Genomic DNA, 24,605 nt, shown 5'->3' on the forward strand with positions numbered 1-24,605 from the left:
GTTCCCCGTTTTGGGTTTAATGTCGAATTCAGAGATTTGTTTGTGATGGAATGTGAGTATCTTATTTCCCAAAGCACCTGAAGGCAGCACGACTGTGTCCAGTTGAACGGGTGGAGGAAGTGAGGAAACCGACTGACCTCAGTCCCACAGGACCACAAGTACAGAGAGGCCTGTCATCAGTCGGGAGGAAATGGGAATTTAGTGAGCTTCAAAGGAAAACAGTTGTGCGCCTTTGTCAAATATTAGCGAGACAGAAAAGAATATCAACACCATCCTTTTATTCTTCGAATTCAATTCGAATAAATGAGAGCTTTAAAGGTCGCTAGTATCTTTTTGTTTTGTTTTTTTACACAAAGTCTTATAGGTTTCATACAGGATACAACATTTACAGGTCGTAGATATACCTTTTGGATTTCTAGGCTGTGAATTTCTACACCACAGTTTAAGTTTGAGCTAATAAGTTCACCGTTTCCACTGCTGGAAAAGTGCAATATAATAAGTTTGTCCGTGACATGCAGCTCTAAATCAGTAAAACTGAATAAACAGTAGAGCTGCCAAGTGTAATGAAGGAGTTTTCGTTTTACAAAGCATCCGTCTGCAGGTTTTTCAGCCTAGCAACAGTTGTTCTTACCAGTGTTTTAAGTAAACCAGTCGCAAATATAACACCATCACCAATGTCACCTTATTCAAAGTTCTATTTCAATGTGAGATGAGGAAGAGTGGTATAAAACAAAGCTCAGTATAACTGGATTAAAAACCACATTAGTTACATTCTGGCTTTTTATCTCAAAAATAGACTAAGTTTTATGTGAAACTGCCATTTGGGTTCCTTACTTTGCAAATTAATTCTCAGTTTCCAGGTCTCTTTCTGTAACATGAGGCGAACGTGTAGGTTTAGTTTAGTACGACCAGTGGCGTTACAGATAGTTGATCTAGTGTTGTTTGAACTTTGGTTTCCTATTACAAAACATGGACACATGCATATTTTCCCTCCCTCACAGAGCTGCAGTGCAGATTTTTAAAAACACACCATCATGCTCTGAAGATGAATCTGATCACCTTTTTTTTTTTTTTTTTTCTTAATGATTTAACAATTATGTTATTTTATTTATGATATAGAAAACATCTGGCTTCACAGCACAACATTTAAGGGAAGAGGTTTCCCCTCAGATTCTCTGTTAATCACCTACCAGAGAAAAACTGTCCAATCTCACAGATGAAACAGTCAAAATGTGCTGGATAGCAAAACATTCATTCTTTATTGACTGGAAAAATACAAGGACCAAAAAAAAAAAAAAAAGTGCAGTCAAAACAAAATTCCCAAATCACCCGTGATTAAAACCCCCAAAAGAGACTTCATTTCATCAACTGAATACACTTCAAAATGACAGCGTTAATGTGCAGCAGATAAAGCGCTATGTTAAATCATGCCACTAAGCGGAGAAGGGATCGCAGAGAGGGCTGGTGGTGGGACAGGTAGTAAAGGAGGGAAAAGGCCAGCCATTTAGCTAGTGCAGGGCATCGTGAGTCAAAGCCGCAAGTCAGGAAAAGCATCATCACTCGAGTCTCTCAGATCGCATCGATGTCAATGTCGTCCTCTTCTTTCTCTGGCGTGTCTGGTTTCACAGTCTCCACTTTGAGCTCGCGGGCAGAGGACGAGTACACCACCTGAGGACAGGAAAACATGCAGCTGCTCAATAAACACCCCCGACTGCATCAGCATCAGTCCTCTCACAACAGAAACAAATCTGTCGCATTTTAAAAATTAGTGCAACTCTAACCTTCATGCTTACTGTCATTTTTTAAAAATTGACTTTCAAGCTGCTAACGAGCGAGGTGTCAGTAGACCGGAGTCACCCGGTGGTCAGCCGGTGAAACGGAATATTGGAATTTTATGCAGGTTTCATACTCAGTCTCCAAGTATAGTCTACAGGTATTAAAGTGATTTGATTTTCATACTAAATTGCAGTTTTTATATTCGTACAGAGCAAAACAAAAAACAAACAAAAAGCCACTAAAAGTCGGCATCCATTTTAAACTGAGTGACGCAATAGTCACAGGACTGGCCTCTTTGTGCTTCCTCCTTTCGGGGTGCAGCTTCCTTGTTAGAAATGTTATTCCTAATTCTTCCAGGAACTAGTGGGTGGAGCTGACCCAGTTAATGATGCAGCACACCTGAGCAGGCTGACAGACTGGTGTGAGTGCATGCATGCATATATGGATATAAGTATACAAGTAAATGCACTCACTTATATACACACCTATATCCATAATGCACACTGACTACATGTGGCAGCTGGAAGCAGTTGTGACAATGACGCGATTAATTTTTGCTTTAATCTGGACGTTCTCAGTAACTCCTGAACTACAGCTGTTTTTTTTTTTTTTTTAACTGTACTTCACGGCACACAGCCAAGTGACCACTTCAGATAACTCTACCTCAACATTCTCATCATCTTCCTCCTCCTCTTCTTCGCTACCCTCGCTCTCCTCCTCTGCCTCCTTCAGCCATTTGACAAAAGGAGCGGCCTTGGCATGGATCTCTTTGGCAAGTTCCTTGGAGACGTACTTCTTAGAAACCTGATGAAGAAGAAAATGGATTTAATGCAATGACTGATTTCAGTGTAAAAGACCTCAAATAAACAAGCCCTTGGGGTTATTTGAACTGTAGTCTTCATGCTGCTGTTGCAGTATTTAGCATCTAACAGTTAATGTGTATCCAAAGTAAATACCGTAACAAAAGTCACAGTTAAGGGAAATCTAGCTCAAATTTTCAGGACGTAAAGACTTAGCAAAACTCAAGTAATTCTGTATTTATTAATAGCACTTTTTATCTTTATACCTATTCCTCCACTTCTTTGTTTAATATATTTAATTCACACATTTTGAATTGATTACAATTCAATTTGCTCTCAGCTGTGTCTATTCATTCCTAAACCAGCTTGATTGCATTTAAAATATGCCACACACAAAACTTACAACTATTAGGGGCCTCAATAGTGCACCCGAATCTCAGCCCACACACAAAGCCCCTTTAAAAAGACCAGGTCTTACATTTCTTTGTTAGTGGCCTTTTTAGGCTTTCTTTGGTGTAACACTGTCTGAAAGGATGTGTTGAGCCCAACACTCTGCTTTTGTTATGCAGTGCAGGTTAGGTGTGTCACTCTCACTCCCCACTTGTGGTGGGAGATGGGGAGTCAATGTATGGTCAGACTGGTGTAACAAAACAGACTAGTTTGGGCTAACACACACACACACACACACACACACACACACACACACACACACACGGGAAGTGTGAATTCATTCTTTGTCAAAGGCGGCCCTAGTCCACTGCACTTCCTGCTGTTTGATGTATTAATGTCCTAAAAGCTCTTGACCTCAACTTTTTGGCAGCATTATACTTTCAGCTTAATATAGTCGTACTCCTGCAGCTAAGGACCTGGAACCAGACACATATTAGAGCTCATGTCGTTTCATTTGCAGAATGAATCTGTTCAAACAGATTCCAACCACCTCTTCCTCACGCTACTCCAATCATCAATATTACCAGAGAGGTTTGATATGACGACTGACACCTCTGCATACTGCAGTCTGTTAAGTGTTTTTAGTGGCTCAGTGCTACAGTTTCTGAGGTTGGAGGTTTATCCAAGTGTCCCCTGAAGCATTTCAGTCTTTCAGAGTCAGGGTATAAGACAAGCTCTAATTTCACCAATTTAACAAATACCAGCTTTCAGTAGAATACAGTTTAGATTTTTATTGTTTGTTACTCTAATGAAGGCTCTGTGCTGCAAAGAATAAGCCTAAATCTAATTTAATTTGCCATTTCCCTTTTAAAGATCTATCAGTGAGTGCTCATAACCGATTCATGGGGTAACGATTAACTACCATCTGCTCCCAGATCACCTTTAGGCTTTTAATTTCTGGGCAAAATGGGATCAAGTTCAGCAGGCATTTCTTTTTGTGATTCAGAACACAGAGTTTAACTTGACATTAGTAGTTAAGTCCCTCACCTTCTCTGCCCAGGCGAAAATCACGTCCTCCTCCAGCAGGTCAGCGTCGTACAGGTCTTTGAGGATGATGGGAACACGTGGCAGGAGCTGGACCTGATGCAGCTTCACGACACACTCAAAACCTCCCAGCAGATACTTCTGGGCTTTCTTGTTGTTGTGGCAGAACTAAGGAAAAGGTTAGGAAAGCCATGAGACATGTGAAACACACCCTAATGTGAGGAAGAGGACAAGACAGCACCATAAGGACACGCAGCACAGACTTGAAAATGACTTACACGCAGGAAGTGACGTTTGTACTTCTTGATCTGGTCACGGATGTTTTCGTTGAACAGCAGTTCGCTCAGGATGAGCGGGCCCATGGCCTTCACATCCAGGCGCTCTGCCTCCGCCAAGATCTCTTTATCAGCTGCGTCAATCGTTCCGCTTTCCTTTTTGTTCTGCACATTTAAAGAACAAATGGTTACAGGGGAGGAACTAAAGTATCTCCAATTCTTGTGTGTGCAAATAAAATCTATGCGTAAAGGCCAAGCACCGAACACCGGTTCTTCATTTTTAAAGTGTACTTTTGATGTTTCACAAACTCCTGCCGAGAAAAATTCAGGACAATCGGGGGACCCTTACTTTCACAAAGCTGTAGAAGAGGTTGACCCTATCCTCCAGGGGTTTCTCCAGGTCCTCGCTGAGCGTCAGGTTCTTGGCGTGATCGCTGATCTCCTCCATCCTCCGCCTCTGTGCCTCCTCTGTAGTCTCCTCTGCCCAGTCTTCATCATCGTCATCTCGATCCTAAACAGGAAACCACAGAGGATTCAGGCAAAGCGAGATGGTGCAGAAACACTCGGGCTTGCTTGGATTTTGCATCTTAGTGGGTCATATTATGGTGAAATGCAAAAGAGGGCTGTGCAGCCAATAATAGTAATAATAATAATAATAGAAAAAGAAAAATTCAACCAGAACCCCCCCCCCCCCCAAAAAAAATTGCATTAAAAAAAAAAAAAAAAAAAAAAAAAGAAATTGCTGATGTAAACTCAGTCTAAAGAGAAACTCTTTCATTTGAACTGGAGGAAGTGGTTCCGGTTGAGAGCTTCGAGGACACGTATACTGCAAACGTGGAAGTTGCTAGACTCCCTTTTTATGCAAACGCAAACTCTTTTTGGAGGTCTTTGGGTGACGGCCCCACCCTTTCAGTGAAAAATCCATTACAAAGAATGTTTCACAACACATGTGTCAGTGTGGACCTTAATCATTATTACCATTCCTGTGAAGGGGGAAATGTGGGATACATATCATGAATTGTGAATACTAAGGAGTTTGAACAGTTCTACAACACTGATGCTTCACTAGGAAATCTGCACCACAAATCACTACCAAGCATCAAACCTGAGCAAACTGTCAACTCTGAGCTTCTTATTTTGACGGGGTTGGTTGCTGAGAACTTTTCAGAGTAAGGGTCATCGGGGAAAAGTTACAATTTACACCAAAATAAAAACAGCATACGAGCACGAGAAGACCCCTGAATCTCTACTCAAAAGCCACTAGACTGTGTGGCATTAGTGTCTAAAATAAAAGCTGGCACTTTGCTGACTACTACTGACTTCAATGGTGTCTGAGAAAACCGTGTGTGAAGTGAAGAGAAACGTTTTGTGCTAGTGTCCCGTGGCTGTAGAAGCCCAGCGGGTGTCTGGGAGCACAGCAGACGCACCACAGCCTCGGGAGCATCAAAGTTGTCATGGTTTCCAGCCTCGCCACTGCCAGAGCCGTTCTCCTTGTCCTTCTTGCGGTTCTTCTTCTCCTTCTCTTTCTTCACAGATGCAGATCCACTATCATTGCTCTCTGTGTTAGGAAAGACAAAAGTCTTCATTAGCAAGTCTGTCTTGGGGTTTTGGCTGCAGTTCCCTTTTCTGGATTCACCACAGAGAGAAAAAAAAAAAAAAAAAAAAAAAAAAAAAGTCTCACCAGGTGGGTTTTTGAGGATGAATGTGCAGAGTTTGTGTCTGGTGTCTAGCATGCCGCGGTATCCACAGGCCTTACAGGAAGTACCAATAGTTTGTTTCTTGGGATTGACATGCTGCAAGGACAAAAAAATAAATTATTTTGTACCTAAAAAACTGCCACACAATCTAGTACTCTTCTTTACACAGGCAACTTTTCTTATACTGAATCTAAAGTGGGAAGTATCTTTATTTAGTAATTTAATATTTATTTATTAACCACGTGATTTTCATAGTCACAAGGTGCTGTAAACACAAAGGAAATAAATGAAAAAAATTTCGGGTCATAATAGCCAATAAAAGGGGACACATTATCATCATTAAGTCATATAGTTGTATTAAATTATTACTTTGTTCTTTCCCTTTCTGTCGCCCACCCACAAAAAAAACAAATAAATACTCTGCACCTGCCCCGGAGATGCTGTGAAATATTTACCAGATCAGTTTCAGGGTTGTCACACTCGGCACACAGCACAAATTTTCTGATGAACCCATCAAGCATGTCCTGCAACTTGTTCGCCTCGTGGGATCCGTTGACGATGTAACGATCGTTTTTGGTATCAAACTGGGTCTGAGCGCCGAGTTCACAACCAAAAAACTTGGTCGGGTCTGCGGAGGAGAGGAAAAGCAGCACATGAGGCCACCATGACCCAGCAAAAAAAAAAAAAAAAACGAGGAGACTTTGCCCTGGTAATTATTGATTTTGAAGAACGTTACTGTTTTTTTTATCTTTAAAGGAAGATGTTAAACATTAGGTGTTTGTTTGCTTTTAAACTGGTAATGAACATGACAGACATTTAAGCTTGATCATCAAATACTCCAACTACAAAATTGTGTAAACGAAAAATGTCAAGAGTACACAAACTTGTCGACCAAGCCAAACAGCCTTCCCCCCCCCTAACGTGCCGGCACATCTTACAGTCTCAATCGAACGGGGTCATTTCATTTGAGTAATTGCCACATCATCATGTTTAAAGAATTCTATAAACAAAACATCTCTCCTTCACCTGGGGTGAATATTACAACGATGAATTCAAAAGAGAAAAATGAGAGAATATAAAAGTGACAGTCAAAACGTCAAAAATGTCATTGTGAAAATAAACAGACTTTAACAAGCTCTAGTTCAATTCCAGCTAAACACTAAGATTTACATGTTGTTACTCACATGTTGGAGGCCTGTTCAGAGCCTTTGCAACATCAACCATGTTGACAATGACCGTCTTGATTCCATTCCCTTTGCCTTCAACCTGGATTGAAAGGAAAAACCCACATGTTATATTCACACCCAAACATTTCTTCCTACAGGACTCAGGAAACTTTAGACCAATTCCAACCACTATTCTGATGCTGTTTTTCTCTCCCCAATGGACAAATCTAAAAAAAACAATAATGAGTGGTTACCTTGGCAATCAGACGGGGCATCTTGTAGCGATAGAACTGGTCTGACACGCTGCGGTTGACGTTGACAGACATTTTGGCTGGATGTTAGCACTATCAGTAAGATAAAAGGATCTTGGTTGGGGATTTTTCGGGATCTTCTGTCTGGAAAAGAGGGGATGACATAAACGACTGCAAGCGTGCTCGGTCTCTGACATGAAAAACGCTGTGCCGCTGTGGCTGCAAGCTCCTTGCTTGAAGTCTAGATTTCCACCACACAGGTTCCAACGGCTGCGCAACAGCTCTGAAAGACGAGAGGGACAAACATCAATATTTAATAAGGAAACCCCACAGTTCATGTGGGTGTTGCAATCCTACATTGGGTGCAAATACAGGGTTTTGCCCCCCCAGATTTGTAGACATGCACTCATGTTACACTTCTAGTCTGTCTTTACAGAACTTGGTTAACCATCTAGTCTCTGGAGGAGTTTGTTTATATTCTAGTTCTACAAAGTAACAACTTGATGACTGCTGCAATTGCATAAAGACAGCAGTGCAAATATTACATTTCAGATGACTTATCATGTAAAATAAACATCTTTTCACCACTGTCAGTTTATATACCATCCAATTGAGAAAAGGTACCATGATGACAACAATAAGATGCAGCCTAGTTCATTTTGTGAACCCAGTGGTTTGTAGCCTTGGTAGCATCTAATCCACAAGAAAACAGTTAAAGATTCCTGTGGTGCAGGCCTGCTCTTGAGTGACTGCCACTATTAAGAAAGACCAGACTCCATTACGACACAGATCCAAGCCAGAGGGAGAGGCAATCGAGGACCCAGTGGCTCCCAGAGACGACTTATTCAAATCATTTTCTCAATTTAACAGGAATTCCCACAAAAATGGGTCAAGACTGAAAATATCCCAGCAAATCCAAATCATAATCATGTGATCCAACAGTGAGCAAGCATGACGTGGGCCCAAAGAAAAATAAAAGCTCTGCCACAAATCTGGATGTTTCTCCCACCTTTTGTTGCCATATAATGCACAAAAAAAGAGCTTTGTGGACACCCTTTGTCTTACATGAGGGCCCCTGGCTTTAGTCATATAAGGCCTGCACTTTTTTACTAGGTCACAAACAGGGAGGCCTAGCAGCTGCCAAACAACTCCCCCCGCTGATGGTTTTAATATCAACAACAAAGTCTGCAGCAGTTATTGTCTCACACACGCAAGTGCGAGTCTCAATGAAATGCCTCCCAACTTGTTTGCGACTGACACAGTGGTGTCCGATTTTAAGATCTTTGAGAAGGGCAGAGGTCGAGCCTATTTCAGGAGGAGGCTAGCTAACTAGCTTAGCAGCTTGGTGCAGAGTGCGTCATACAGTCACTGCACACGAGTGACGGACTGGAAGACGCCATTTTGATACAGTGGCACAGAAATCGTGTCATATTGCTCAATAACGCTGACTAAAGCGTTAGCTTTGACAAACACATAACACGACACCAAATATCGCGCAAGAAAGTTGAAATAAATCGTAGATTGCGTCCAAAAACTTACCGTTTTCGCAAAACAAAGACATAAACACAACGCTGATCTTCCAAGAGCCGCAGTGAACGGTGGTCGATGCCTGGTGCTGGTTGATGTTATTGACTGCAACAGGGTTTCTTAATGATTTTGATGCTCTCAAAGAGGCACGATTAAAGACCATAAATATCCAAAGTGCGGCTGCTCTTCCTCAAAGGCAGAAGGAGGTTATCTGGAACGTCCTCGGGCTTTGGGGACCTGTGGGTGGGGGGTGGGGGGGGAGAGATAGTTTCGTTATTCACACAAACTGCGAAGTAAACTGTTTATGTCGAGCGAGACAGCCATCTGTGTTCACTGGGTGGGTATTTGAATAGTCACGTACAGCATAACTGCCACGAGGATTAAACGCTCCATTACCCCCGTTAGCGATTTACCCCCGTTAGCGATAGTGCCACACCGTGAAAAGATAACGTCAGCCAGCTAACTGGCTATGGTTAACATTGCACGTGTTACGCAGTAAAATTCCCCATAAATTATCTTATAGATATAACAATGAAAGCGGGACAATTAGAGTTAATCCACTAATTTGTACCTTCAAATTGACCTTCATTGTTAGCATTATCCGATGCGAAAACAGTAGCTTGAGGGCCAGTAAATAGTCAGATCCCATGCGTTAAAATGAAACGAGTGGACGTCACACAGCTAACGCAGTTATTAGCCAAGTCCAATCAACGCGGTTGACGGAAGATAACGTGATTAAAATTGTCCTCGGTGGTAGCTAGCAGCTATTTCTTTGTAAAATTACAGTCATCGCTGTGAAATCGTCGTTAGGATGAGACCATGTAAATGTGATGAAATAATTTCGGACCTACCTCTCGAATGTTCTGCGAAATGCTGCTACACTCGTCGCTTTTACCAACGAACGTCAAGCTAACAGCTGCAATAAGTTTAGCAATATCCGGGTCTCAGCATTAATTTTAAATTAAAAGTCTGCTGAAGTCGCACTCCATGTGTATGCGAAACATGAACTTAGAAAATTTAGGGGAAAACCCCATCCTTTAGGTTTTAAACAAACGAATTAGAAATAGAGGCATAAAATCGTTTTAGCCACCTGATTTTTCTTTCAATGCCAGACTGCAACTGTTACCCCCTCAATACTTCTCTCAATTCCTCCATACTTTAGCTGTTTTATTTTGAAAGGAAAAGGAAACAATAAGCTTCTATTGACACATCCTCGTTCCCCATTGGCTGACGTCGTGACGCTGTACGTGCGTAGGCGCTTCCTCAACTTGACTGCCTGCAAGCCGAAACATTGAAGATGGTGAGTATGAAATGGCGAAAAGGCCACGGGTTCTCACGTTTTCATTCGGTGTATCGAGCGCTCGACTTTTTATGAAACTAGCTGTCGACGTAAAGGGACCGTGATCATGGCTTCAGTTTCAGGCTGTGTTGCATTAAAGCTCAGTTCCGAGATGGATCAACGGATCACATGACAGTTGAGCAATTTAGTCTCCAAAATTCACCGGAACAAACTGCGAACACCCATAAAGTCACACATTTCCATTGCACAGCGGGCTCCCAGTGTGTCTTGCTTGTTCGTGAATCATTTTGTTATGTGTTTGATGGATATAACGACTTCTTTTACTTTTCCCTTTTTGTCAATGAGTTAGCTTCCGGAGCTAATAGAGCTAACACTTCATCTTACGATTTTACGAAGCACTTTCCTGGTCTGCTTTAATGTTTATCATCCAGCTAGCAGCCCGCACATGAGCAGTCATTTTTAAAATTTATTTATTTAATAACCCAGCTAAACAAGACTGTTGCTACTTTGGAACTACAACTCATAGGACTACATTCATTTTGTTATGTTTTATAATTTCCAGGTTCTGTAGTTCGACATATTTATAAACACAAATACTTCGACAGTAGACGATTCATCAGAGCTTAATTGCAGCCATCTATTTAATTTGCTTCACCGCATTATTTTTCATTTGCTCACTGTCAGGCGACTACAATATGTTTTGCTTAATGATTATCACTAACCATCGACCATTAACAACTGTTTCAACCACATTGTTGTTTTAACCTTTTTTTTTTTTTGGTTTGTTTGAATGATTAATATCTGTCTACTTAATCCATTCACTTTTTAATTTCTAATTTCAGTTTCCCCTTCTTGTCCCCACTGTTTCTTGTCTTTATTTTCATTTTTAAAATTTTGTTTTTGTATTTCTTTACCCCAATCTCTGATCACGCCTCATGTTGATCTCTCCACGCACATCATGCCTTCCTCTCTATCTCACCCCACCACCGCACTCTGCCTTTTTTGCCTGTCTCCAAACAACCAGGCTGGTCACCGGGTAAGTGTTCCCGCTCTGTCCTGGATCCCTGTTTTCTGATCGCTCCTCTGCCTGGCTCACTAACATGGGACTGGGATTGCACGGCCCCAGAGGTCTGCTGTTTCTGCATCTCTTGCACAAGTAGCTGCTGCTCCTATAGCAACTGCAGTGCACTGAACTGTTGCCTAAGCAATATTAATAAGACACTAATCAGTTACAAGAAATCCACTAAACGTAACACAGCAGGAAGCTAAAGATGTTTCAAAGTCTAAACTACTAAATTATATTATCTTTTCTTTTTTTTGGGGGGGGGGATTCATCTGTTTTTAGAGAGGGTAAACTGGTCTTTACTAGGACAGAAGATAACATGATTGCACAAATTCAGATCAAGTGTAATATTGTAATATAAAATTTTGAACATGGTCTAACATACTTTTGTGCATCAGTCCTGGTTTGTCTTAATGTTCACCAGTTGAATTCAGACTTTTCTTTTTTTTCTACCCAAGTCATCACATACGATCACAGCCATTGCTCAGAATTTCTGTGCTGGCTAGTAGTTAAAAATATTTGTAGGTTTAATGTTTAATATAAACTCCCGGTTTTAATGGTGTTTGTTTCTCATAGACTCTTGGTGCAGTGTAAAAACATAACTACCTCTTTTATCTGCCATTGAGCGTCTGAAATCCAGCTGTGCCAATTCAAACCATATTTTTCTGCCGTGGGCTGTCTTCCAGTTGTGTCGAAAGTTACTTTCACAATCATCATCATCATCGTCGTTTATTTGTATAGCACTTTAAGAACACACCAGGCAGACCAAAGTGCTGAACAACACAGATCAAAACAACTACCAAATTAAAAATACCTTAAAATCATTACATACAATAAAATAAATAAGAAGGTGTCAGTTTCCTACAGAGTTAAAAGCCAGGGAATAAAAATAGGTTTTCAATCTGGACAATGCCCAGTTTGGACTCAGACACTCAATTTAGTCAGATCTTTACTCACAACTGTTGCTTTTTTCCCCAGATTTGAGCTTTTTGAGTGAAACCTGTTTATCCACTGTACTAAATTAATCTGTGCAATAATATTAAACTGTTCTGAAAAAAGTACAGGAGAATTTAACAATAACTAACAGAGGAGTGTAGCGGTTATGGTGGAATCTGTTTGCATTATTCTCTCCTGCAGAATTGACCAGTGGCGTCCCGCAGGGCTCTGTCCTCGGCCCACTTCCCCTTTCTGTATTCTTATGCTGCAGCATGCAGGCTGTAGCAGGGATGGGGCATAAATTTCTTTTCAAGGGACCACATGAGAAATTGGGATTGTTGTGCCACACCAATAAGCTGAACTCGGCTCTGCTCAATATGAATTTTATCTCTTTATAAGCTTATTGGTGCGCCCCTTCTCAGCTGTCCCATTTTCTAATCTGGCCCACTGGGAAAATGAAATGCTCAGCTATGGCAGAGAGCTCATCGGTGGGTAACTAACCTGTCTGTGTGTGTCTGTGCGATGATATCAGTTGGTCCTGGTGTTAGGTGACCTGCACATCCCTCACCGATGCAACACGTTGCCAGCCAAGTTCAAAAAACTGTTAGTGCCGGGGAAGATCCAGCACATTCTCTGCACAGGGAACCTCTGCACCAAGGAGAGCTATGACTACCTGAAAACCCTCGCTGGGGACGTCCACATCGTCAGAGGAGACTTTGATGAGGTTTGCGTCTGTGTGTGTGAACAATAAAATAAACCACGTAGAACATACTAATCACCATAAAACAATTTTATTTCAAAGAATGTTCAAAAACAGGGTTCAAATTATGTCTACAAATTGTGTTTCTGTATATTAATAGCACTGATGAAGAACATCATTTGCTGTTCCTAAAGACTGATTGCTCTGTAATTAAATTGTAATTGCTGTTCTCTCAAACTGAGATTTATCCATGTAGATCATGATTTTCAAAAATGATCCCATTGAGGACACGACATCTTTTAAATATAGCTCATTCTGCCATTTGCTGTCTGTTTTAAATGTGTGTATAATTAGTACTTTATTCCATAATTGGACTTGTCAGATAAAAGCAGTGTATAAAACTTACTTTACTCCATGTTTTTCCCATCTCTCATTTGTCCTCCTGATATTTTCTCAGAACCTGAACTACCCAGAGCAGAAGGTGGTCACAGTGGGCCAGTTTAAGATTGGACTCATCCACGGCCATCAAGTGATCCCCTGGGGCGACATGGCCAGCCTGGCACTCCTCCAGAGACAACTTGACGTTGACATCCTTATCTCTGGGCACACACACAAGTTTGAGGCATTTGAGAATGAAAATAAGTTTTACATAAACCCTGGTTCTGCAACTGGAGCCTACAGCGCCCTGGAAAGGTGGGAGCCAATATAAACCATGAATTGAGCTCTATTTAGGAGGCGAGTTAGCCATGTTTTCATGATTTTGACATTGGAAGGTTGGTGGTTTGAACCCTGGCTGCTTCAGCGAAAGTATCAGTATCTAGGTGCAAGATACTGAACCCAGAGTTTCTCTTATTGAAATGTGAATATTAGATAGAAAGCAGTTACATTTCTACTTGAGTGCTCAAGTAGAGTAAAAGAGCACTGTATAAGATACACTTATAGACAAAGTAGTAGAATATTTGGAACAATTTCATATTTTGATAACTGATTCTAATTGGAGAACTGATCATCAGCAACTAAGAAAACTGATTGCTTCAAGCCAAATTATGGCATCTTTTAACATGAACTAGTTTTCCCACATTATAACAAAAACAGATTTTTGCTCATGTCGCATAATAGATCTCCATGCAGATAGTTCTGGATTGATGTTTGAGGTCTTTAGATATTTGTCTCTGAATTTTCTCATCCACACAGACGTAATGGCAGCAACTGAAATTCTGTAAATCCCGCTCAAAGCATTTATGTTTAACACAGATCTTCTAGGAAAGAAACACTGTTGTGGATGTTTTTAATACTGAGGTGTTTGCAGTTAAAGGTTTTTTCATTAAACTGGGTGTAATTAAAGAAATGCATCTGTTTTTTTTTCTCTCTCACAGCAACATCATCCCCTCTTTTGTATTAATGGACATCCAGGCATCTACAGTGGTCACGTACGTTTATCAGCTGATCGGCGATGACGTCAAGGTGGAGCGAATTGAGTACAAGAAATCTTAAAGGAGAGCACAAAGAGATGGAGAAAAATTTGCATTAACAAGCCTCAGATTATATTTCATTCCTGTCCACCAGGGGGCGGCAGCTCCCTCAGAGTCACCACAGTGTTAATGCTATGACTTCTGTAAGTTAACTCTAAAAGACCTGTGTATTATATTGTTTATATGTCATCAGCATTTGCTTATACCTGAGCTGTCTTTTGGTAACTGTAGAGAATGCAATAATATTGGGTGCCATTTTTTTTCCCTTTGGGTTTTTTTGTTGTTGTTTTAATAAACACCCTCCTCACATCCTGTACATGTAACAGGCCATTGCTTCCTGTAGTTAGCCTCCTTTTATTCATTTCTTTCCCACAATAAAGATGTAATTTCACTCCATCTGTTGCTGTGTGTTAAATTATATTGACAGCAGTAATAGCTGTGCGTAAATAGTGTTTTGATATTTCATTTGGGAAATTCAAATTTATTTATACTTTTACTCTTCTGTCTTGAAAAATTTGAGGATAACGCAACGTGCTTATTTGAAAAAGAAATCCCCCTAAGTATCAATGCACATAATACTGGAGCTTTGTGATACCACACAGACAGAAAAAGCCTCCCTGTTCCTGATTTCAGGCTACTGAAATGTTTAAACCTCTGTCTGGCTTGGTGTACATCGCTCTTTTATACTCAAAGCTGTTTGCTTCTCTGAAAATTGCAAAGCATTGATTTTTTGCCATGAGGGAATTATGATCATCTTTGCATATATTATAGTATTGTCTAAATAAAAATAGTTATACCCCCATTAAATAACACACCTGGTACAAATCATGATTACAAAAAGGTGGAAATGATTATTAAAATGTCTTTGAACCACATAATAACATTATTGGCGGGGCCATGGCAAACATAAGCAGGATACATTAGGTTTCAGGTTACCTTAAATAATAGTTTAAAAAAGGCCCCTAACTCAAGTGATGAACCAGTGTTGTCTCTGCACATAACAGACAACTTGGCAAATCTATGAAAAATGCCCAAGAAAGCAGTCTGACAGACATGAAATAGTATTTTTGCACGAAAGAATGTGATTCGTAAAAAGCTATCAGCTAAAAACTTGGCATATCTCAGCACAGTGTGCAGTGTGGCCTTCACAAATTTGGGGAAACTGGACCAGTAGAGGACAAAAGAAGAAGTGGCAGGTCTAAAAAAATCTATTTACAGCATACATTTTTTGGATATGACTCATCTTTTAGAAATTTAAAAAAAAAAAAAAATCCAGCAAAGACCTGACACGGGGCTAGAGACTCTTCAGTTGATGAATAAGTGGACTGAAAATCAGTGGCAACAGGTCTTAAGGTGTGGTGAGTCGAAATCTGAAATTTTTGGTTCTAATCAGCCGCTTGTGAAAATTAACAGAAATGTGAAAGCAGAAAAGTATCATCAGACTTTAATCCACCATTTAAAACAATCTAGAAAGCATCTGATTGGCAGCACTTTCATTTTTCAGCAGGACAATAATCCTAAACGCTGCCAATTCAGTAAAAGCATACCCGGACAGAAAACCCCCATCAGTCATTGACTGGCCTTTCCCAAACCCCAGACCAGAACATTACTGAAGCAGTGTGAGATCATCTTGGCAGAGAACAGAAGAAACAACAGCCAACATCCAAAGACGAGAGTTGAATGTCCTTGAAGAAGCCCGGAGAACTATTCCTGAACACCAAAGAAATGACAGGAAAGCTGCCTTTTCTTGCAAAATATCAAGAAATGATGGGGTGGCTAAAGACTTTTGCACAGGACTGTAAAACAGATGAGTAGAAATTAATAGCAGTGACTATTAAAGTGAAAATACAAGTTCCTAAACAGATAAAACAAAAGAGACAGTCACACACAACTATAAACATATACATTTAAGAATTGCACATGCAGAACATAGATGTCAATGACTTTATTCTAAGTGAAAATAAAAAAAATAATACAGTTATCAGACCTCAGCATATCATCAATGCCTCTCTCACGTGAAGAATTTGAAGATTTTAAACTTTCCTGAATTCCAGAGGTACTTATGCAACTAATGCATCCCAAAACATCTGTTTCATATCAACAATGGGAAACCTGTGTTAGCAGCAAAAAAGGGGGGAAAAAGGCTTTACTTTTTCCGTTAACACTAAGAAAAAAACATCCAAGTCGGCTTCATTTAGCCAAGGAAATGAAAAATGAAAGCAAACTCTTCTTTAAAGCAGCCAAAGAAACAGTATCTGCTCGTGATGAGCCTGTGGCCAGCACCAAGCGCTAAGCACGCCAGCACAGGCACGCACTTCCCATTATTCCTCTCTTTAACGGTAGCGATCACGTGACTTCATGGAAATCAAGTCTTCCAAAGGATTTCCCCCAGTCACAGAGGGCGCTACATTAACTTCATCTTTACGTCTTACAAAAACTGATCTTGCAGATGCATAAAACATCGTTTAAAGCTTAAATAGGCTTTAAAAAAAGAAAAAAGAAAAACAGTTACACATTCTGATAAGGAGGAATTCTAACTTAACACAAAACTAAGACACAGCTGTACATTTAGAAGCTCACATACAGAGTATTTATTTCAACAAATACAAATAATGCATGATCCAGATAACTGTAAACAATTTCTAGATGCAAGTGAAAATCTCAATTCAAAATTCCTGAAGCTTTCCTTTAAACACCAGTAGTGTCTGATCAGTATATACAGTATATATACTGGAAACTGCATTTTGTGGCGTTTAAGTAGCAGAAAGCGTCACTATATTATTATAAAAGAATCACAAATCAGATAAGCTGTCACCGTCCCATCCTCCCACAGAGAGGGAGCTCAGACATTCACTCAGAGAATCATTTGGTCCTCCCTGCTCTTCTTCCTCATCCGACAGTCTGATCCTGGCTCCTGGCGAAAAATGAAATGTTTAACTCTACAGAAGAAAGTGAATATTTATAAGATAGTTGATAATATTCTTGGTAACTGGCATACTCTCACTGGCTGCCTTATTATGTTGATTCTCTGTGGCAAAGATTCAACAAAGTGCAGGAAACATTGCTCAGAAGCTTTGGTTCATGTTGCTAAACATCCATGATGTAAATCTCCCATCTCACTACAAAAATTGCTCTACTTGACTGAGATCTGGTGACTGTGGAGGCCGTTTGAGTAGAGTGAACTCATCTTCATGTTCAAGAAACCAGTTTGACATGATTTATAACATGATACCCTATCATGGAGATGTAGCGCTCATAAAGGGTCAGACATGCGCAACACCCAGGTAGGCTGTGGCATTTACACAATGCTTGGCTAGTACTAAAGACCAAAAGTGTGCCAAGAAAAACATGAAAAAATGATATCCTCGCACTAGCATCTACCTGTACTGTTGATCCAAGGCAGAATGGAGCCATGCTTTCATGTTGAATACTCCAAAATCTGTCAGTCTTCTATTGTCCAATTTTGGTGAGCCATCAGTTTCCCGTTCTTAGCTACAGGAGTGTCACCCAGTCTGCTGCTGTAGCCCATGTGCCTCAAAGTTTGATGTGTTGTATATTTAGAGATGCTCTTCTGCATATCTGGATTGAAATAAGCTGATTTGTGAGTTACTGTTGCCTTCCTATCAGCTTAAATCGGTCTGGCCATTCTCCTCTGACATTAACAAGGCATTTTCATTTTGCCTCTCACTGAAGACTTTCGTTTTCAAACGTTCTCTGTAAAGCCTAGAGATGCCTGTGTGGGAAAATCCCAGTAGATCAGCCATTTCTGAAATACCAGCCTATCTGTCACCAACAACTATGCCATGTTCAAAGTTACAAAAGTATCCTTCCTTCCTCATTCTGAGCCTCAGTGTGAACTTCAGCAGGTTATTTAACCATGTGCCTTAATGCAGTGACTTGGCACCGTTTGCGTGTTTATGCGTGCATATTCCCATGTATTTGTGTTTATGAGCAGTTGAACAGGTGTAATTAAACTAAAATATAACATTTTTGAAGAAAGTTCCAAATAATTCCAAATGTTTTGCTGACTTGCTCCTCGGACTTTTCCTTCTCTGTGTTTGTGACCATGTGCACTTCTTAGCCTTTCTATGTGTTGATGCAGATGCATTAAAGGACCTGCAATTTCAAATATGTTACATTAAAAGTTTTGACTTCTCTTTCTTTTTAAAAAACATTTTCAATGTTCTCATTTTGAATAAAGTCTTCTTAAGTTCTCTGTATTGTAAGATCTTAACCTTACAATATGAAGCACTTTGATGCAACTGCTGTTGTGATTTTGCACCATATAAATAAAACTGAATTGAATTGAGAATTCTTTATCATTAAATAATATTATTTATGTTTTTTAAATTAATAGTTTTTTCTTTTTTTGTTTTCCCTTTCTCAGTGTTTTTCTCTCTTTGCTTTCCTTAGTCGGTACTTTCCAACCCAAGGGGAATTTTCTTTTTTTTCTTCTCCACACTGTTGCCAGTTGTTTGCTTGGGATTCTCGAGTTCCTATCTATAATGTATTGGGAACTTTACAGTATAAATTACCATGAAATGATGGTTCTTATATTTTACATTTTAAAAAATATAAAGATGAGCTAAATATTGTGGCAAAAAGTTTTCATTTTAACTCTTTGCAAGTCTGAAAAGTAAACATGGAAATGAGCTGCTCGTTAAGTGCTTTCAAAATCTCCATACGTGACAACTATAATTATCTACATGTGCAGACTAGTTCAGATGCGTAAGGCGTAAGGGTGTTAGAAGGACATATTAAAAAGGGAAATAAGGTGGGATAAAATAAAGCGATGATCCTTAGGATATTTAAAATATTGTAACTTCAGCTATCACTTGATAGCTCACGTCTCACCTGGCTTCTCTGTTCTTTGGGACGGTTTTCTAGAATGTTTTGCACTGGTCTTGCTCTTGTTTTTTGACCCTGAAGAAACTTCCGATTGTGTTTTTGATAGATGATCCTCTCTGTCATTCTCAGGTGAGGCCACAGAAGCCTCAAAAAGTATGTCTCTTTTGTGGTTGTAGTCTATGACTACACAAAGACAAAACAAATATACAAAACAAACCACAGTGTGAAAGCCGTTACTCAGCCGTTGCTCAATGACTCACTGTAAAGGACTGTAACAGGATAAGTCAGATGCTTATCAGTGAAAGTGGTTTACAAACAGTTTAGAAAAACAGAGAGATAGCACACAACAACAAGTTACATCTGAATTGTATTTATTTTATTTTGTTTTGGTTCTTCTCACCTGCTCGTATACACCTGTACTGCACGTTCATGTAGTGCTGGGTGACGAGGCGCCGGACATGCTCAGTGCTATAGGAAGCTGCAATGCTGTACAGATACTTCCTCTGAGCTGGTGTTAGTGCTGCATGCTAAGAGGCAGGCAGAGATCACTTTTCACTGGGATCCACACCGAACATATGAATCCACACGTGCAAACACATTTAGGTGTGGATGTTACAGAAGTTACAGAAGAAACAGAAATGTATGCTTTTGCCAGTGCTTCTAAAGTCCTCTGACTATGATGAGGGCACATTATTTGCTGATGATAGTGGACAAAAATGGTCTATAGCCCATACGATCAACAGTTTACCTTCAGAAATGAGGCTGTAGTCACACTTGTGGGGATTTGTATAGCTGTTAGGCGTTGATCAGCTGGTCTGCTGATTTTCAAACCGCTGTTGACGTTTCCAGCACTATTTTGAAATTCTGTTAGTAAATAGAAAACAGACATTTGGAAAAACTTGCATTTGAGGCTAATTGACATTTTTACTTAGAGGCAGGATGTGAGGAACTATGGAGCTTCAGGTGAAACAGAGAGACTGAATAAATCAAGCAGGAAATAATGCACAGGTACTGACCCGCCCCTCTGTGACTGTGACAAAAGGCAACGTTACCACAAAGAGATGAAAAATAGCTACAAAGATACTCAAAGCGACTCCACATTGACCAATAGGAGATGCAAAATAATCGTGTCTGTAATTTCAAAAATGAAAATTTAAAACGGAAGACAAAAAGATGACAATTTTTATGCCATATTGACTTATTTAACTAATGTAACACTGGTTAACTAATGGATGTTGGGTTCGGTTCTTCAGATGATTTCCTGTTGGATTTTGTGCCATGAAGGACTCTCAAATAAAAGATTTTAAAAGCTTAAAATCCACTCAAAGACTTCTGGAGTTTTCTGGAATTCTTGCACACAAATTTGACCCATTTTGATGTTTGACAGCTGTAAAAATGACATAAATCTTCTTTTTTTAACCTGAAATTTGATGACTTTTCCTTAAGTGACCCAAAATACATTTACTATAAGATTATAAAGTGGTTTATAGTAAAGAGAAACCTCATTAATTCTTATTAATTAAGCATTCTTCATCCATGTATTAATGTCAGGTATTTATACATTCTAAATAGATCTGTAGTTCAAAATTTGATATGAACATTAATTAAGGGAAATTTTTGCAGTAGGTCAAATTGACCAGGGTCATATTAGGTCATCTGGAATATAGTCTATATAGTCTGCAAGAACCCAGAGATTTGCACATGGGCTCAGTTACACTGTCAAACCAAAAGGACTTCTAATTAAAAATCAGCACAAGTGAGCTTTCTTCCTGTTACCTATCAGGCCTGACCCCGGTCAGATTCAGGTGTGGGATTTCACCTGGTTTCCACTTGTCCTCAATAACAAAAACCTTCCTCTCAAGTTTCAGTGCAGACAAGATGTAAGATGTTTGGTTTATTTAACCATGGAAGCATATCTGAAATGCATATCTGAAATCTAACCCAAGGAAAAAGACTGAAATAGACACGATACAATGGATTCAATATGCAGAAGGGTTCAGTAGAGTGGCGTCACCGTGTGAGTTTCTTCATAAATCTGCTCATTTTTTTTTACTTTACTGCTCACTTGTTCATTTTTAATGATATGCAAAAATTTACACATACCCATTTTCACTGATGCATCAAAATAAACCTGCAACAGAAATGTATGAGTTATATTAACATAAAAATAAAATAAATGCAATAAAAATGGCATGTTCACTTTGGCATGGATTAAATTTCAAACATTACTTTACCTTGGCATAGTCTCATTATGATTGATCCCATGCAACACCTGGTTTTCTGCAGATTTCACTTGCTTTTTCAGTATGAAACGGCACACAAAGCCAAATAGTCCGTGCACAAGCAGCAGCAGCCAGTTTACCTTACCTTTAACACATATCGTCCACGCTGAGGCCAGTCTAGATAATTAAAGAAAAGAGGCGGTCTGATCTAAGGACTTTGAACAGTGGGCGTGTCCTTTCAAAGATGTTGCAATTATAAACTGAAAGAAAGATATGTTTAAATTAATATTGGTAACGTTAACTTAAAGATGTCCTGTAATGCTCAACATGGACAAAGAGTACACTGAGATCCTTGGAAAAAAGCAGCCGCGTTGGGCTGTGGTTATTATATTGTTTTACGCATGCACTACTCTAGTGGCTACTGGAGGCTTGCTCTAAAAGCAAATCAGTCCCTGTGACTCACTCCCATGGTACTCTCAGGGCCTCCCCCCTTTGTATGTCTATGTTTAATGATTTCTTTGTTTGTTCATTTGTCCTGTTTTTGCAGTTTTCTTTCCTGGAAAGATCCAACATTTTTAAACAATCATAATTCTTTTGAAAAATAAAATCTTCTGCATACATTTGAAGCTATCAGACTCTGAGAGGGCCATAAATAAGGTGAGCTCTTGTCCCCACAGCGAAGCTTTGTACAGTATTTTCGGTACTTTCATGTAACTATTGGAGCTCTTTTATCTCTTGACGACTCAGCTCCTAGTTAGATATTTGTGTAAACAAATTTCAAGTTGTAAAAATACACCTCATACTCCAGAGAGTCAGTGGGTGTTAAATTGTATTTTCAGTCCATGCAATAATCTTTTACCCAAACAATCAGATTGATTCTATTAAAGCATGCATCAAATAAAAATGCAGACTACTTGTGACTGTTTTACCATTTACCTTTCAAGTTTGCCGGCAGTGAGGGGATTATCCAGATCGTCTGCTTGCTGTTGTGCACGCCCATGTAGGGATAATCCCCGCCATGTTCATAACAGCTTTCTCTCCATAAAATATTTGTAATGGAAATTTCCTCAAGGTTTGCAGAATTAGACACGCCGACTGTAATTAGTTGAGGTAAACGGTTTGCAGCAAGCAGCATCAACAACTGCAGGAAAATTTAAAAATTTGAATGCAGGCAGTTTCATTGGCTCACAGAGGCAACTGTAAAGTGTGATGGCGTAACAGAAAGACTGAGCACCATCAATTGGGTGACTGAAAAATAAATAAAGGGAGCTAATATTTTACAAGATTATTTGCACATTATAGAGTAAGCTAAAGAAAATTCAGCCTCGTGTCCAATGTAGATACAGAGTAAACACATTAAATATCCTCCTGGACAAGGAGGGCTGCCATAAAGAAAGTAAATAATGTATGGTATGTATAAAGTAAATAAAATACCTTTTAAAATACCTATATTCATGCAAGACTGATATGATTAACTATAACTACTGCTTCTCTATAAATTGAATTCCTTTATTGATTCATAATTAAGCCCTTTCAAAGCAATTTTTAGCGAATATTAAAAATAACACTGATCATCTCGTTAACAGGCATTGTTCTTTTGGAAACCATTCCTGTGGATGTTCCTTTGACTCACAACAACTAGTTAAAACTGTTGTATTTGTTGTACTGTTGGGAGACGGTTTTCCTGGGGAAATTCCACTCCCAAGTCCACTCCTAGTCTCTCTCTCACACACCTCTCATCCAGTTGCTGACTTTCAATTCATCATCAAAATGAGATACAGCACTGAGGAGTTGTACTTTGTTGCAAACAATGGCAGTGACAACAGTAATTTTTTAATATAGCGCATTTCATTACACTTAACATAAAACCTAAAAACCTATGTAGGTCTACTATGCCTCAAGGCAATGGAATCAACAAAAGGCACACAGTGATTAAATATCAGCCTGTGAGAATAAAGAGGTTCTGAGTTTGCTTTTGAATGTAGACACGGCTCTGTTTGACCTCACGTCAGCAGACAGCTCGTTCCAAAGGACAGGAGCACAGTAACTGAAAGCACCAATGCACTAATTCTGGTTTAAAAGAGCTGCATTTGTATTAAAGATAGGTAAAGAGTAACAAAGAACACATCCTCAAGGATCCACTGTTCAAATTTTGATTTCTGCAGATCTAAAACTACTGAAATACAAACACATCTATCCTCATTGTGATAAAAATCAGTTAAGAACCTGATCTGTTAAACCAACTAAATCATGAAACCTTTGAATGCTGAGAAAATAAAGATCTGAGACAGGGCTACAGTTACCACTTAACAATTGATTTAAGTTTTTATTTTATTTTGAAATTGAACAGTGACATGTCTTCGTTGCACTTTCGTGTATCTCGTTGACATTACATGTACATTATCTTCTACCTGTATGTTACATGTACATGTATGTATATTTCATCTAAGTGTACATTATGTCTATGTTATGTCTACATTACAGGTGCACTTACCTTGTTGACGTTACATGTAAATTCCGTGTACGTACGTATGTACGTACGTACGTATGTATGTATGTATGTATTTCGTGTACGTTGTTCGGCTTAAAAGTGAGGAAGTGTCCCGGGATGACCCGGTGTGGGAAGAAGCTATTGGTGCACCGTTTTCATGCTGATGTTAATGCCAGACGCACTAAGCAATTTATCTGTAGCTTTGTGTGGACTGCCATTTGCTGTGGTTCCCAAAAACTTCCACATTTGCAATAATATCACCCACAGAAATTTCACAAACTCACTTGTTGTAATGGTGACACATTATAGAACGCACTCAAATTCACTGAGCTCTATAGTCTTTCACAAATATTTGTAAAAGCAGATTGCAAGCCAGGTGATTTTATACAGTTTTAGGGCCAAAAACACCTGAATTCAAAGAGGTGTGACCCAGTACTTTTGTACATATAGTGTACCTGTTGCCATATTTTGTCAGCTACTTTACAGATTAAAAATGTCTGTTATGTTCAACATAAATCAGTACTGCAGTTTTACTTTACTTTGCATGCCTACACATACACACATTTCTTTTTTTTCTTTTCACTCTGACTCATTACATTGGCATTGATAGTTATTTATAGACAAAGTCCTAAGGGCAGAGCCAAAGA

At 39.4% G+C, this 24,605-nt stretch overlaps 3 protein-coding genes across 6 annotated transcripts; 1 reads left to right on the top strand and 2 right to left on the bottom strand.

Annotated features, from left to right (window-relative positions):
• Positions 1-330: 330 nt before the first annotated feature.
• On the bottom strand, positions 331-9,934 carry eif5 (eukaryotic translation initiation factor 5). 2 transcript variants are annotated; one of them, XM_086274079.1, is made up of 12 exons: positions 9,778-9,934; positions 8,939-9,163; positions 7,403-7,682; positions 7,167-7,248; positions 6,438-6,610; positions 5,967-6,078; positions 5,713-5,843; positions 4,635-4,796; positions 4,289-4,450; positions 4,014-4,178; positions 2,440-2,580; positions 331-1,668 (listed from the first exon to the last, which is right to left on the bottom strand). In XM_086274079.1, exons 3-12 carry the CDS (start codon positions 7,472-7,474, stop codon positions 1,570-1,572), a joined length of 1,299 nt encoding a protein of 432 aa, XP_086130205.1. In that variant the 5' UTR covers positions 7,475-7,682; positions 8,939-9,163; positions 9,778-9,934; the 3' UTR covers positions 331-1,569. The 2 variants fall into 2 exon arrangements, with proteins under 2 accessions (XP_086130205.1, XP_086130206.1); XM_086274080.1 differs by lacking the exon at positions 9,778-9,934 and adding an exon at positions 9,498-9,735.
• A 146-nt stretch (positions 9,935-10,080) lies between these two features.
• vps29 (VPS29 retromer complex component) lies at positions 10,081-14,793 on the top strand. 2 transcript variants are annotated; one of them, XM_086274083.1, is made up of 4 exons: positions 10,081-10,226; positions 12,758-12,949; positions 13,383-13,618; positions 14,302-14,793. In XM_086274083.1, the coding sequence occupies exons 1-4, from the start codon at positions 10,224-10,226 to the stop codon at positions 14,417-14,419; spliced, it is 549 nt and encodes a 182-aa protein (XP_086130209.1). In that variant the 5' UTR covers positions 10,081-10,223; the 3' UTR covers positions 14,420-14,793. The 2 variants fall into 2 exon arrangements, with proteins under 2 accessions (XP_086130209.1, XP_086130207.1); XM_086274081.1 differs by lacking the exon at positions 10,081-10,226 and adding an exon at positions 10,251-11,262.
• Positions 14,794-15,826: 1,033 nt separating this feature from the next.
• On the bottom strand, positions 15,827-21,623 carry fam216a (family with sequence similarity 216 member A). Of its 2 annotated transcripts, none has more exons than XM_086275547.1 (6): positions 21,480-21,623; positions 21,349-21,376; positions 19,994-20,109; positions 19,646-19,772; positions 19,252-19,428; positions 15,827-17,311 (listed from the first exon to the last, which is right to left on the bottom strand). In XM_086275547.1, exons 2-6 carry the CDS (start codon positions 21,350-21,352, stop codon positions 17,190-17,192), a joined length of 546 nt encoding a protein of 181 aa, XP_086131673.1. In that variant the 5' UTR covers positions 21,353-21,376; positions 21,480-21,623; the 3' UTR covers positions 15,827-17,189. The 2 variants fall into 2 exon arrangements, with proteins under 2 accessions (XP_086131673.1, XP_086131672.1); XM_086275546.1 differs by having other exon boundaries at positions 15,827-17,976.
• Positions 21,624-24,605: the final 2,982 nt, after the last annotated feature.

Source organism: Aulonocara sp. 'chitande type north' Nkhata Bay, linkage group LG19 (assembly GCF_057382095.1).
Source record: "Aulonocara sp. 'chitande type north' Nkhata Bay isolate Kocher_YH1m ecotype deep benthic linkage group LG19, A_spYH_male_GT1.1, whole genome shotgun sequence".
NCBI classification, from domain to species: domain Eukaryota; kingdom Metazoa; phylum Chordata; class Actinopteri; order Cichliformes; family Cichlidae; genus Aulonocara; species Aulonocara sp. 'chitande type north' Nkhata Bay.

Excerpts from the sequence above, each read along its gene's own strand:
- eif5 (XM_086274079.1), bottom strand. The coding sequence starts at position 7,474 with ATGTCTGTCAACGTCAACCGCAGCGTGTCAGACCAGTTCTATCGCTAC. Across the intron at positions 4,451-4,634 it reads TCTTCTACAGCTTTGTGAAA|AACAAAAAGGAAAGCGGAAC; the intron begins GTAAGGGTCCCC and ends TTAAATGTGCAG. Across the intron at positions 4,179-4,288 it reads ACAAACGTCACTTCCTGCGT|TTCTGCCACAACAACAAGAA; the intron begins GTAAGTCATTTT and ends CCTTTTCCTTAG.
- vps29 (XM_086274081.1), top strand. The coding sequence starts at position 11,185 with ATGCCTTCCTCTCTATCTCACCCCACCACCGCACTCTGCCTTTTTTGC. Across the intron at positions 12,950-13,382 it reads TCAGAGGAGACTTTGATGAG|AACCTGAACTACCCAGAGCA; the intron begins GTTTGCGTCTGT and ends ATATTTTCTCAG. Across the intron at positions 13,619-14,301 it reads GCCTACAGCGCCCTGGAAAG|CAACATCATCCCCTCTTTTG; the intron begins GTGGGAGCCAAT and ends TCTCTCTCACAG.
- fam216a (XM_086275546.1), bottom strand. Across the intron at positions 19,773-19,993 it reads CTACAGCCTCATTTCTGAAG|CATGCAGCACTAACACCAGC; the intron begins GTAAACTGTTGA and ends CCTGCCTCTTAG. Across the intron at positions 17,977-19,251 it reads CCAAAGAACAGAGAAGCCAG|ATATGCAGAAGAGCATCTCT; the intron begins GTGAGACGTGAG and ends ATTTCAATCCAG.